The sequence below is a fragment of the Pleurodeles waltl genome, chromosome 1_1 (genome assembly GCF_031143425.1).
Source record: "Pleurodeles waltl isolate 20211129_DDA chromosome 1_1, aPleWal1.hap1.20221129, whole genome shotgun sequence".
Lineage (NCBI taxonomy): Eukaryota > Metazoa > Chordata > Amphibia > Caudata > Salamandridae > Pleurodeles > Pleurodeles waltl.
In genome coordinates this window covers 397118661-397130744 of record NC_090436.1, presented here as the reverse complement: position 1 = coordinate 397130744, position 12084 = coordinate 397118661, and the positions used below count along the sequence as shown (strand labels likewise).

At 39.4% G+C, this 12084-nt stretch overlaps 1 protein-coding gene across 2 annotated transcripts in view; it reads right to left on the bottom strand.

The window, feature by feature from the left end:
• The window catches only part of WDR41 (WD repeat domain 41), a 404073-nt gene that overhangs the window by 260380 nt on the left and 131609 nt on the right, over positions 1–12084 (bottom strand). For both annotated transcript variants that reach the window (XM_069223450.1, XM_069223458.1), the window contains exons 4-5: positions 3258–3389; positions 2185–2247 (exon numbers count right to left, since the gene is read on the bottom strand). In XM_069223450.1, the coding sequence (XP_069079551.1) occupies positions 2185–2247; positions 3258–3389 (195 nt within the window). The remainder of the gene's footprint in view (positions 1–2184; positions 2248–3257; positions 3390–12084) is intronic.

Genomic DNA, 12084 nt, shown 5'->3' with positions numbered 1-12084 from the left:
CCCCGAATAACATGTTATGCATTAGTGAGTCAGGTAACCCATTCACTTTCAAGAAGTGCTAACAGACAAAAGAAAAACTAGTTCTCTGTTGTCAGCAGAAGAAAAATACAACTTATGCAATCACAGTGATGCTAAAGAAGCTGTGATGAAGGAGCCGTACAAAAATAAAACTAGAGAGGAAAGCCAACAAATCAGGAATGTCAAAATGAGAGAGACAATAATGACATCCAATCTTGGGCAAAGGGCAGGCCCAAAATCCACTCTATAGAATATATTAAGGCCCTCATTATGACCCTGGCAGGCGGGGGAGAGGTGGCGGTAATACCGCCAACGGGCCGGCGAAAAAAAAATGGAATCATGACCATGGCGGTTACCACCATGGTCATCCGCCACTTTTCCACTCCGACCGCCAGGGCGGTGACGACCGCTGGGCTGGAGACTTCGGTCTCCAGCCCGGCGGCCGTCACCAGACCGCCGGCGGTATCACGACCCTGCATACCGCCATGGATTTCGGGTGGTTTGGAACCGCCATGAAATCCATGGCGGTAGGCACTATAAGTGCCAGGGAATTCCTTCCCTGGCAGTGATAGGGGTCTCCCCCACCCCCCATCCTCCCCCCGAGTCCTCCCCCCACACCCCTGGCTCCCTTCCCCCCCAAAGGTGGCAGGACCCCCCTACCCACCCCTACCCCCAACATTGAAACACACCCCCAGCCTACACGCATACTGACACCACCATTACACATACCCCCACATATACCCACAAACATACCAACAGGCACACACAGTCATACACGCACACATACTCACAGACATCCATGCACACATACTCACAGACATCCAAACAGGCAGACACGCACACATATTAAAACACACCACACCCCCGCATGCATACACGCACTCACACACCTCCTCTACATACTCACACGCACACCCCCATGCACGCACACAACACCTCCCCACCCCCCTCCCCTAACGGACGATCAACTTACCTTGTCCGTTGATCCTGCGGGAGGGGACGGGATCCATGGGGGCTTCTCCACCGCCAGCTCCCCGTCACCAGAACACCGCCACACCGAATCATGGGACGTGATTCGGTGGGCGGTGTTCTGATGGCGGGGCGGTGGATGTGGAGCAACCTCCACTTCCCCGCTGACCACCAGTATGGCTGCTGGCGGCTCTCCATCCGAAAAAGGACGGAGGGCTGCCAGCAGTCATAATACGCCACGTGGAAAACCGCCTGCACTGGCGGTCTTCAGCATGGCGGTTCCTCAGCTGTCCTAATGAGGGCTTAAGTCTTCAACAACAGACAGCTAAAGTTGTTCAAAGGTGAGACTTAAAAATAAACCATAGTAGAGATTAAAGACAAACAAGCCACACAATTGAAAGTACATAAGGCACTGAAAGAGGGAAAGAGTTAAAAACAGCATTAGATAAAAGTAAGCATGGGGGAACAAGCACGGATGTGGAACTGCATAACTCCAGTTATTACAAAGTTGAACAAAGGAACATTTTAGGTAAAAAGGAAGCACGGGATAAACGATTTCTAAATATGTTCCAAACAAACACAACAGGAGAGGGATTCAGAAGGACCCTGCCTCGTTGAAAAAGAAAGCATTAACATTGAAGAGAAATTTGAGACAGAAAATAGTTATGTTATAAATATTTAACTCAAATGCATTTATCCGACTAAACTATTAACTGCAAGAAAAGGATCAACATTTAAAAACTGAAATACTTCTAAAATAAGGTTTATTCTATAATGTAAATGGAAGGGAGTTAAAATCTCTTCAAATTTTTAGATCAAGTCTGAGTTCTGTATACCACAATGGTAACATTTACATTGTAGTAGCATGCTCCAACCCTGCAGTCCTCTGCCACTCATGTTCTGTATTTGGAGATGTTTGCCTACTAGCCCACTTACTATTTCTATATCTGGTGGCTCTCAGGCAGTTTGTACATAAAATGATCTGATTTTTAATGTTAATGTTTCCTCCCAGTGACCGTCACATTTTCACAGTTAATGGTCATTACGAGACACTTGATCTACCACAGCTGAATTTCACTGCTATCACTTGCATATACGAAATAGTAGGTTGACATTATTAGCAGAAACAAGGTACATTTTTTTAAAAGTTATGTATCATAACAAGTCTGACAAACATGCACATATATGCAGACTTACCTTTACAGTAGCGTAAAAGTCTGATATTTTCCGGAACTGAGCACCAGTTTCACAATTCCAGGCCTGTTTCATATTTATTAAGGAAACTCAAGTTAACACATTCCTCCTTCCTGAATGTTTCAAAAAAACTTCATTTTGTACCTGAAAAAAATTCCTTAGCTCTAATGTGAGCTTATTAGAAGATATTTAAAATGTCTTAAATATGATTTTTGGACAGCTACACATTGGGGGTTATTACAACTTTGGAGGAGGTGTTAATCCGTCCCAAAAGTGACGGATATACCACCAGCCGTATTACGAGTTCCATAGGATATAATGGACTTGTAATACGGCTGGTGGTATATCCGTCACTTTACCGTCACTTTTGGGACGGATTAACACCTTCTCCAAAGTTGTAATAACCCCCATTGTCTGCTATTTTGGAAACTATGTTTCTCTAACAACAACATTTTTACTGATACCTAACCAAAACTCTGTTTCTTTATTACATTGTGAATATATTTAGATATGGCTAAGGACAGCTTTACTGTCTCTGCCAGAATGTATGCCATCAACGTAAAATATACACAGAGAAGGGTAATGGGTCAAGGTCCTTTAGCTATTTTGTGTTGGATATGTCACTGAAATTTGGGAACAGGCCACACTACAGCCGTCCGGTGCAGGAAGTGTCAGTCGTGCAGAACAGCATTTGTCTTTTTTGGGGCATCCGGACATTCCATTGGAGCTTTAGGTGTTCAAGTTCATTCAGGGAAGGTACACTCTTTCTTTTAACACTGCACCTGCATCCCAGGCTTTGGAAGTCGCCTATGCTGCCGGCTGTGGAAGCTTTCCACACCTCTGCCATCTCTGCTGAGACAAGTGAATGGCAATCTCTGGTGCACGTAATTGCCTGTTCTTCTATGACAGGGCGCTGCAGCAGCTTGGAGACCTACTACCTGCTGGCAGACAAGCGAGAACTGATTTCTCTTTTGCCGACTGGATCCTTTGCATTCCTTATTAATCAGATGACTAAGACAAGAGAGGGGATATCAGTGCATTCTTTCAAAATCAACAATTTCAAGACATAAGGATACAATAACTGTTCTATCAGAAGAAGCCGTTAAGATCAAGCCAATCTGTTCGTCACAAATCTCAGATGATGGGAGTACTGTGATTGCTGTAACTTGTTGTGTGTGTCCATGTAGTTCTAATAATTTTTCGCCCGTCTGAAAAGCAAAATAAATCAATAGCTATTAACACACATAAAGTAAGGATAAATTCTAGATACACTATTGAAAACCACATAACCACTAAAACATAAAATACGTTTAGATTTAGAATGTTAAATACACAAAACTCAAAAGATCAAAAATAGAAAGGAAAGCCCATCCCAAAAAAGGAATTTTTAAATGTGATGAGAATGAAAGGTACCATGAAAAAAAAATGTAGCTTTGTTTCTTTTGGTTGAAACTTCCAGACACAGATATTTATTTCTAAATTACTTTTTAAATCAACTAACCTATGAGAATTTGTAACAGAAACTAAACTAGAGGTGCTTCTTAGCAACAGATATTTTCAATAGCAATTTACATATTCTGCTTTTCCGAAGTATTGCAAAGACATTCACTAAAAATTAAACTGCAATTACTAAAACAACTGAATATGGCTAGGCCTAACTGCAGTTGTTTTTCGTACCATGCGTTTTTGAACTCTGCAAAATATATGTTGCCTGACACACAAAACTGCTAGCATTAACACATTCTTTGTAATAGGTGCTTCTGACCTCTGTTTGGCTTATGCATGTTACAAATACTTCCTTCATCTTAAACAATGGAAGCTGTATTAAGTATAGTCTTTTCGTTTGATAACCTGTTTTGGAATGTGCTAATGTGCAAAAAATAAATACTAAATTGCATCATGTATGAATGGTATAACAGAATAATTGGGGTGGGAAAGGAAAAAGAAGTGACACTTATGTATATATTTGTTCTTTAAGAAGCCAAGATTGCATACGAAGCCTGGGGAGAATAGCAATCTAATGATGGGATAAACAGGATTCATTTTTACAAATCGCATCCTGGAAGAAAAGAAAATATAATTTGTTAAAATTGTGTTACAAATGAATAATGCATAAAAGGTGTCCTGGGGAAAGAGCAGGGGCTCTCACTGGAAGTCTTTCTGAGGTCCCATTTTCAGAGCAGTGGAGATACGTGAGAGACCTGACTGGGCTTTTGGGCAGCTAATTTTATTTCATTTAAGTCATTGTGTTCCGCTGCAGATTAATTTTCTGACAATGACAGGGAGAAGGAGAGCTGGAAAGATTGTTGCAGTATAGTACAGTAGCTGAGGCTCATTGAGCTGATAGACGTGGGAAAGTGTGTTAGCGATAGAAATTTAAATACTTTTTGAATGTTTTACCTGAAAATTCTCAGACTGCTTTAGATGACGAGGCTAAACTCTTACTGTAATATTCCTGTGAGGGAACTTCTGATGAATAAACTGAGATGAGTAGAGTAAGAACAGATTCAGAACACCCTTCAGACAATTGTTCTGTATATTTTATTGGCTAATACATTTATTACTTAAATTTAAATACTTACTTTAAAACTATTCTAATTCTCATTCATGACTCTAATAGAATTTGATAGCGATTAAATAAGGTTATTAATACACCTAACATTCACCAAACAGAGATAGGACCCCCCCCCCCCCCCCATACGCCCAAGGAGAAAAGAGTGAGTGGCAGCAGAAAAGAAATATGAAACCATAGATTTGGTTGAACCTGTCAATTTGGTTACCTGAAGATGGTTTGAGTGCTACGGAATTATAAGCTGCAAAATTAAAAAGACGTTAGGGAGTGCCCAATGACTGGAGACTGATTGCAATGATGGACGAGGTTCAATTCCCGAATCGGTGTGGTTGCTGGTCACAGAGTTGGCGAACAAACTCAACGGGTGTAAGTATTCATAGGTTTGATGCGCCGAGATATATATGGAGATAATAATGTATTTTTCTTGTATGTCAACATTTTGGAATTACTATGAAATACTGTAGGTTACTGAGAGAATAAAGAGGTCATCGGACTAAGAAAAAGTCTACGATACCGTGAGGAAAAATATAGAGAAGTAAAACTGTCTGCTAGGTGAAGTGTAACATGAGACATCGTTGGCATTACACAAAGATAGGGACATAAAAGTTGTGATTGTACTAATAGTAAATTGGTGATTGGGGAACCTGATGTGCAAAAGTGACTCATCATTAATTAAGTAATTTCCCACAGGACAAGAATTCATTAGAGTGTATGGTGGATTTGTGTACGATTAGAACTTCCAATAGCTGAGAGTGCATCTTTCGAGTTCTTTAGAAGAAGCAACCAAGGTTTGAAGTACTTTTATATTATTATAGTAAAAACCTTTAGTTCGTTGTTGAGACAGAGAAAATTGTAAAGTAGGGTGAACTGCTGCAAGGAGTAAATTGTGACCCAAGTGTACCACGCTGGTATTGGTCATTTGGCGTGAGGCTGCGCTGTGATTGGTTTAAGATCATCAAGAAGCGCATAGTTATTGGTTGATTGTACTTTTGAGTTATACTGTGATTGGATAAAAACGGGAGCTTGTGTTTTGACGTATACAGAGCAGATTCTGAAATAATTTGAACCCTGTCATTTTTGACCAATTAACTGACCCATTTGAGGTGAAATAATGAAAATTTTGAACGCTATCTGGAGAACAGTGAGAGGTGATGTAGTGATTCCAGTCAGGGAAGGTGAGGAGGCCCCTCCATAGGGAACGCCAGCATATCACATAATGGTCGAGAGAGGATTACAAACATGTTTGGCTTTGAGAATGGAATAGAGTGACTGAGAAGGAGTAACCACTGAGATTCTCAAGGTGGGGATCATTTAACCTGAGAATTCTTGGAAAATTGAGAGGTGTATTATGTGAATGAAGCGGCCTGTTAGACCTACACAATTTGAGGCACTATGTGAATGGGAAAGAATGGCATTAAAACATGACCAGGGGTGGTATTAGAGAAGGACTAAAGCTGTAAATAACTATGCAGATGTGATTTCGGATCGCAGAGTGCAGGCATAGCTGTGGGTACTAGGTTGTAACCCTTACGTACAAAATAATTAAACAGGGCAAAATATTGTGAAAGGCAACCTAGAAAGAAATTTAAGGGTGAAAATGAGGCAAAGGATGAACCAAAGACAGACATTGATTCAAATTCTGGGTATGACATACTGGAAGAGATGTTATTAATGTATCTACCACCATATGTAGAGCCTACCCTGGTGGGTGCTGAAAGTAATGCAGTTAATGCGACAGCTCCTGAAGATCCTGAGATTTCACAGATTACTAGTAAGATGCAATCTCTAATGCCTGTAACAATACCACCTTGTTTTGATTCAGTTGCTCTTAACACAACCAGTCACAACACAGCTGCACAGTCTGTTGTTACACAGCCTGTAATGCAACAAGTAGTTGTAAGAACTCCGGCACAAATCAGAACCTCTCAGATAATAACTCCAGCTAATGTACCAGTTAACCTTGCCACAGAGGCACAGACTACTGGATTAATTCCACAGTAGACAGTACTACACAGGTTATACCGACCATAGTGATTCAGCAGACAACTCAGAATTCATAAACTGTTGTGTGGACTCCATCACAAACTATCCAAGCATTTGGTGAAGGCAGAAGTTTCGTATTCACTACGCAAACAAGCAAAGCCTGAACAGATGAAAGTCTGATTAATCCTTGGGTGAAGAAGTTATTAGAAACTGTGCAAAGGTTGAGGATGCAGAAAGAGCAAGTACTAGCACGAGTGAAGAAACTAGCACAGTTACACAAGAAAAATTACCTATAAATGTGCCTCAATTAAAAGATGAATTAGAGGAAATCTTGAGGGGATGTTCAAGAGCACACTGAACAGTATCAGGAAAAAGAATTGATTTATTTGTGCAAATAAATTACGAGGAAAGCAGCCTTGGTACATGACTAATTAACTGAATTAGCAAATAAATATGATATGAATATCTCTAAAAGTGCACCATTGCAGAGAAGCTTCAGCGTATAATTGGATAAGCCAAATGAAAACATGCGTTCTCCGGGGTTGTGAAAACATCTTACTCAGAAAGTGAAATGTGTGTGCAAATGAAGTGAGATGGAAAAATATAAGACAAGAAAAAGACTGGACAAGGTGTAGAAGCTGAGGAGAGCAAAAAAAAAGAGGAAAGAACAGTTACAGAAATAAAGATACTGTTACAACAAACCCCTTCAGGGAAACACCAGATAGAACGTATATACATGTTCCTCAGAGTAGAGGAGACATTTTATCATTTACAGGTTGAGAGAGTTGGGATATTGTCCAAGGTATGTGGGTCAATTTGGATACTTTCTTTGATATTGTGGTTCCAAGTGATTTGTGGGAAGAATGTAAGATTGTCGTTCAGTGGCCAAATTTGGAGCCACCAAGAGAGCCTGGAACTAATGCACCATCACCTGTGATAATGTACAAATTTAATGAGGTGATACAAATTTTTTAAGGAAAAATTCCACCTAAAGATTTGAACTATTTTAAACTGAACAGAATGCAAATTGAAGTTAAGGAAACAGTGCATGAATTCTATGAGCGTTTATTGAGGCTTTTCAGCAGCATAACAGGGCAGATGCATCTAGATCCAGGAGATATGGGGTTTATCATTATGACATTTGTGCTTTGCTTAAGGCCTGAGATTTGTCAGCATATGCAGCAGAATGTGATTTGTTGGCAGACAAAGTCTTCAGATGAGATTTTAAAGTATGTGCCATATTGTAGTGAAAAGCAGGAGAATAAGGAGAAATTCTTGTTAGATCAAATGAAGGTTCCAAGATCAATCTGGAACCGAGAAAGTTGGTAAAGTACAGGGCATGAGAGGAGTGTCATCAAATAGAAGTCAAGTAGGAAAACAGGTGCTGCCCAGCAGAGGAAGGGGTGTTCATATTGACTCAGGTACAGGTGCTGATGTTGCAACATTGAAGAAAAGGATTTCCTGTCACATGGGCAATAAGATAGGGCATTGGGAGCACAAATGTAGGTTCAATCCAGATGGAAATCAAAATAATCAGGTCCAAGGTGTGAATCAAGTACATTTATCAAATGTCCCCGGACGAAGAGCGCAAATCCCAGTACAAAATCAACCCCAAATGATACCTATGCCACAAGCTCAAGTAGTTCAGTCTGTTGTTATTGGGATATGATTTAATCAGAACCAACTGTCTAGACTAAATCAAAATGTGATGCAGACCCCAAATCCCAATGTGATTCAACAATTCCCAATGATTGATAACAGTGAAATGCTGAACCTTGGCACACCGCAATGACTGTCCCCCAGAGAGGAGGCAGATTGCATGCTTGGTGCAATGTTAGAGGTACACGAGAGTGGACCATATCTAGACGGAAATGTGAATGGCTACCCATTGTCATTTCTTATGGACACTGGAGCTACCCGTTTCACTGTGAGAACGACGAAAGTGCCAGACCTAGCCCTCTCGGGAAGAGAAATGCAAGCTGTGGGAGTTGCAAATAAACAAGTTACCAACCAGATTCCAGAAGAGATACCTTTAAAATAGGTTATTTTGAAGAGAAACATCAATTTGTGGTGTGTAGTTCAAGTCATGTTCATCTACTACGAAGAGATTTATGTGCAAGTTAAATTGCACCATCAACTGTACCCTGAATAGAATGGTACTCCAAATACATGATGATGAAATTGTCGAATTCTGAAGTGATCCCGGGGAAACATTAAAATGTTACCCCATGTTGGTGTTAAACAATCTACCCAATTAATTATTTGAAAAAGTTAAACCTGAAGTGTGGGATGTGACAGGAATGGATATTGGATTGATCAAGGGAGTTAGGCCAGTACGATTAATCATAAAACCAGTATCTGTTTTTCCAAGAACACCACCTTACCCAATGACTCCAGAAGTGATAGCAGGGATTACACCTCTGATTGATGAGATGCTAGAAAATGGCATACTGAGAGAGCTGATTGGAAGTCCTTGCAACTTACCAATCAGTGGATTACCCAAATCTAATGGCAAGTTTAGAATCATACAGGATTTACAAAAATAAATTAATTGTTATCCCATGTTGTGCTGTGGTACTGAATCCAGCCAGCACATTCTACCAGATTCCAAGTACAACTGAATGGTTCACTGTGATCGATTTATGCCAGGCCTTCTTTTCGATACCTTTACAGACAGTCAATTGCTACTCTGCTTCCTGTTCAGAGAGAACAGTGGGTGTTGTGTCCCACAAGGGTACACAGAAAGTTTGGCCCTTTTTAACCAAATATTGAAAAAGAATTTAGAGTCCTTGGCATTACCTGGAAGTTCAGGTCTGATTCAGTACACTGGTGATCTACTGTTTGCATCAAGTACTAAAGAAATTGTCAAATGGATTCCATAGCCCTGCTGAACCATTTGGCTGAAAATGGACACAAAATATCACCTAACAAATTGTAGTACTGTGACAGGTTATTGGAAAGTCAGGAGGAAAGATTTTGAAAATTAATCCCCCAAAAAACACAGAAGTCACTGAAAAATATTGAAATTGATTGACTGAATAAGTTACACTGCCGTTTCTAACAAATTATTGGTAGTAGGTTTGGTTACAGAGACAACATGTGTAGCGTGAACAGAAGCAGAATTAGGGTATTTTAGGGACACTAAATACACTGATAGTTTTGATAGGGATTGCAATAGTTTTAGTAATACACATCACCCCAGGTAGAGAAAAAAAGTGTTTGACTTTGTAAACACAACACAGAAGCCAATATTTGACAAAGACAAGTTAAAGACATCATATGTAGACTACATGGATGATGATTACGTTATGAATTTTGACACTAGGTTAGTACAAGAATACACTAAAGCCTTAGCAAATAAGGACTGCTATGTTTGTGCTAACATGGAATCTTCAGCTGATTAACATCTTTCTGATCATGACATTCCATTTACTTATCCTACATCTTGCAGTATTTCTCTTAGTTTAGGATATATATAGCAACATTTTGAATATTATTATTCAAATTTTGAGATGGTGCTTTCTATAGCACCTTTAATGAAAGACATTCATTTAGACCCACGGGCTAATGAGATTGAGACAGGCTGGCATTATTTCAGTAAATTTTTTCCTATAAATACTGTACAAGAGAAAAATCTAACACGCCTAATAAGTTGGCAGTAGAACGTTTTCATACAAATACCAGCGTAGAGAAATCAAAAACTTACAAAGGGTGAATATCAATAGGAAGATGTGCAGAAGAATGTATGGAAAAGAGAGGAAGATTAATTTAGGAGGAAGGTGATTGTACCTAAACTAAAATTAGAAGGACAAGAGGGAAATTATGTGCATTTAAAAGAAGAGTAAGTGGGAAGAACGTGCCAGTAGGGAACAGTTACTCTGAACATACCCTTGAACTGTCTGGAGGAGAATGGCAGATTTTGCAAGATAATGGTCCGACAATACCAGGAATGCACTTTATATGTAGGGGATATGCATATTTTAGATTGCCTGCATTCTGGGAAGGCATATGTTATTTGGGGTTATTATTCTCTAAAATGTATCATGACAAACTTTAACAGCACTAACAATGACATGAGCACACAAAAGATATACACAAATTGTAAGTGAGGGGACACAAACAGTGAGAGTTATATTCGGAGCTATTATAGCAGAAGTGGGTATGGTTTTGAACAATGAGAAAATCCGACAACTGATAACAGTGGTAGATAAACTGCAACAAGCACAACTGGAGATATACTATTAGAAAACGCCAAGCTTGTAGCTATTAGGCCTAGTGTTTTGCAAAACCGTTATGCACTAGACATTTTTTAGCTGAAATGGGCACAGTCTGTAAGATGCTGAGGATTGAAAATTGCTGCAGTTACATTTCAGATGAGAGCAAAAAGATAACAGCAAATGCCAATAACATAACTGACTTAGAGCTTGATTTGAAGCCTTTGGAAACTCCTAGCATAGCACAAAGCTTTTCCAAGGGATTTGCAAAAGTTGTAACCTGGCTGAGGGGGTTAGGAGGAGGAATCCTTAAGACTACATTAATACCCGTCATAATGGTGATAGTTTGTCTTTTAACCACACTAGGCCTTTAAAAAGCAATTAAGATGTTATTGATAAAGAAAGGAGAGCGAGGAGAGAGAACTCAATAAAATAATGAGTGAATGAAGAATATAAGAAAATAAAAGAAAGAACATTTGAAAAGTAAAAGATGAGAGTCTGATAACAATGAAGATTGAAAATACTTTACAAACAAATAAATTGTTGAAGTAGTGTTGTGATGGTTCCAAACCATCAATCGGGGGTGGGGGTGTGCGGGGGGTTGACTGCGAAAGTGTTCAATAAAAAAAATAAAAAAATGCAATTATTTAAATGAGTAAATGAAGCCAGGTCCTAACTGCAGTTGCTTTTTATAAACATAAATGTGTTTTTGAACTCTGCACAACCTATGTTGCCTGACTCGCAAACTTGCTAGCATTATCACATTCTTTGCAATAGATGCTTCACTTCTGACATCTGTATGGCTTATGCATGCTACAAAAACTTTAAAAAAGCTGAAACAACGGACGCTGTATTAAGTATATCCTTTTCGCTTACTAACCTGCTTTGGAATGTGCTGATGTGCGTACAGTATATACTAATTGCATGTCGTATAAATGGTTTAACAGAATAAATGCGGTGGGAAAGGAAATAGAAGTGACACTTATGTATATATTTGTTCTTTCAGAAGCCAAGAATGCATATGAAACTTAGGGAGAATAGCAATGTACTGATGGGATGAACAGGATTCATGGTTAGAAATTGCAACCTGCAAGAAAAGAAAATATACCTTGTTAAAATGTTGTTACAAATGAA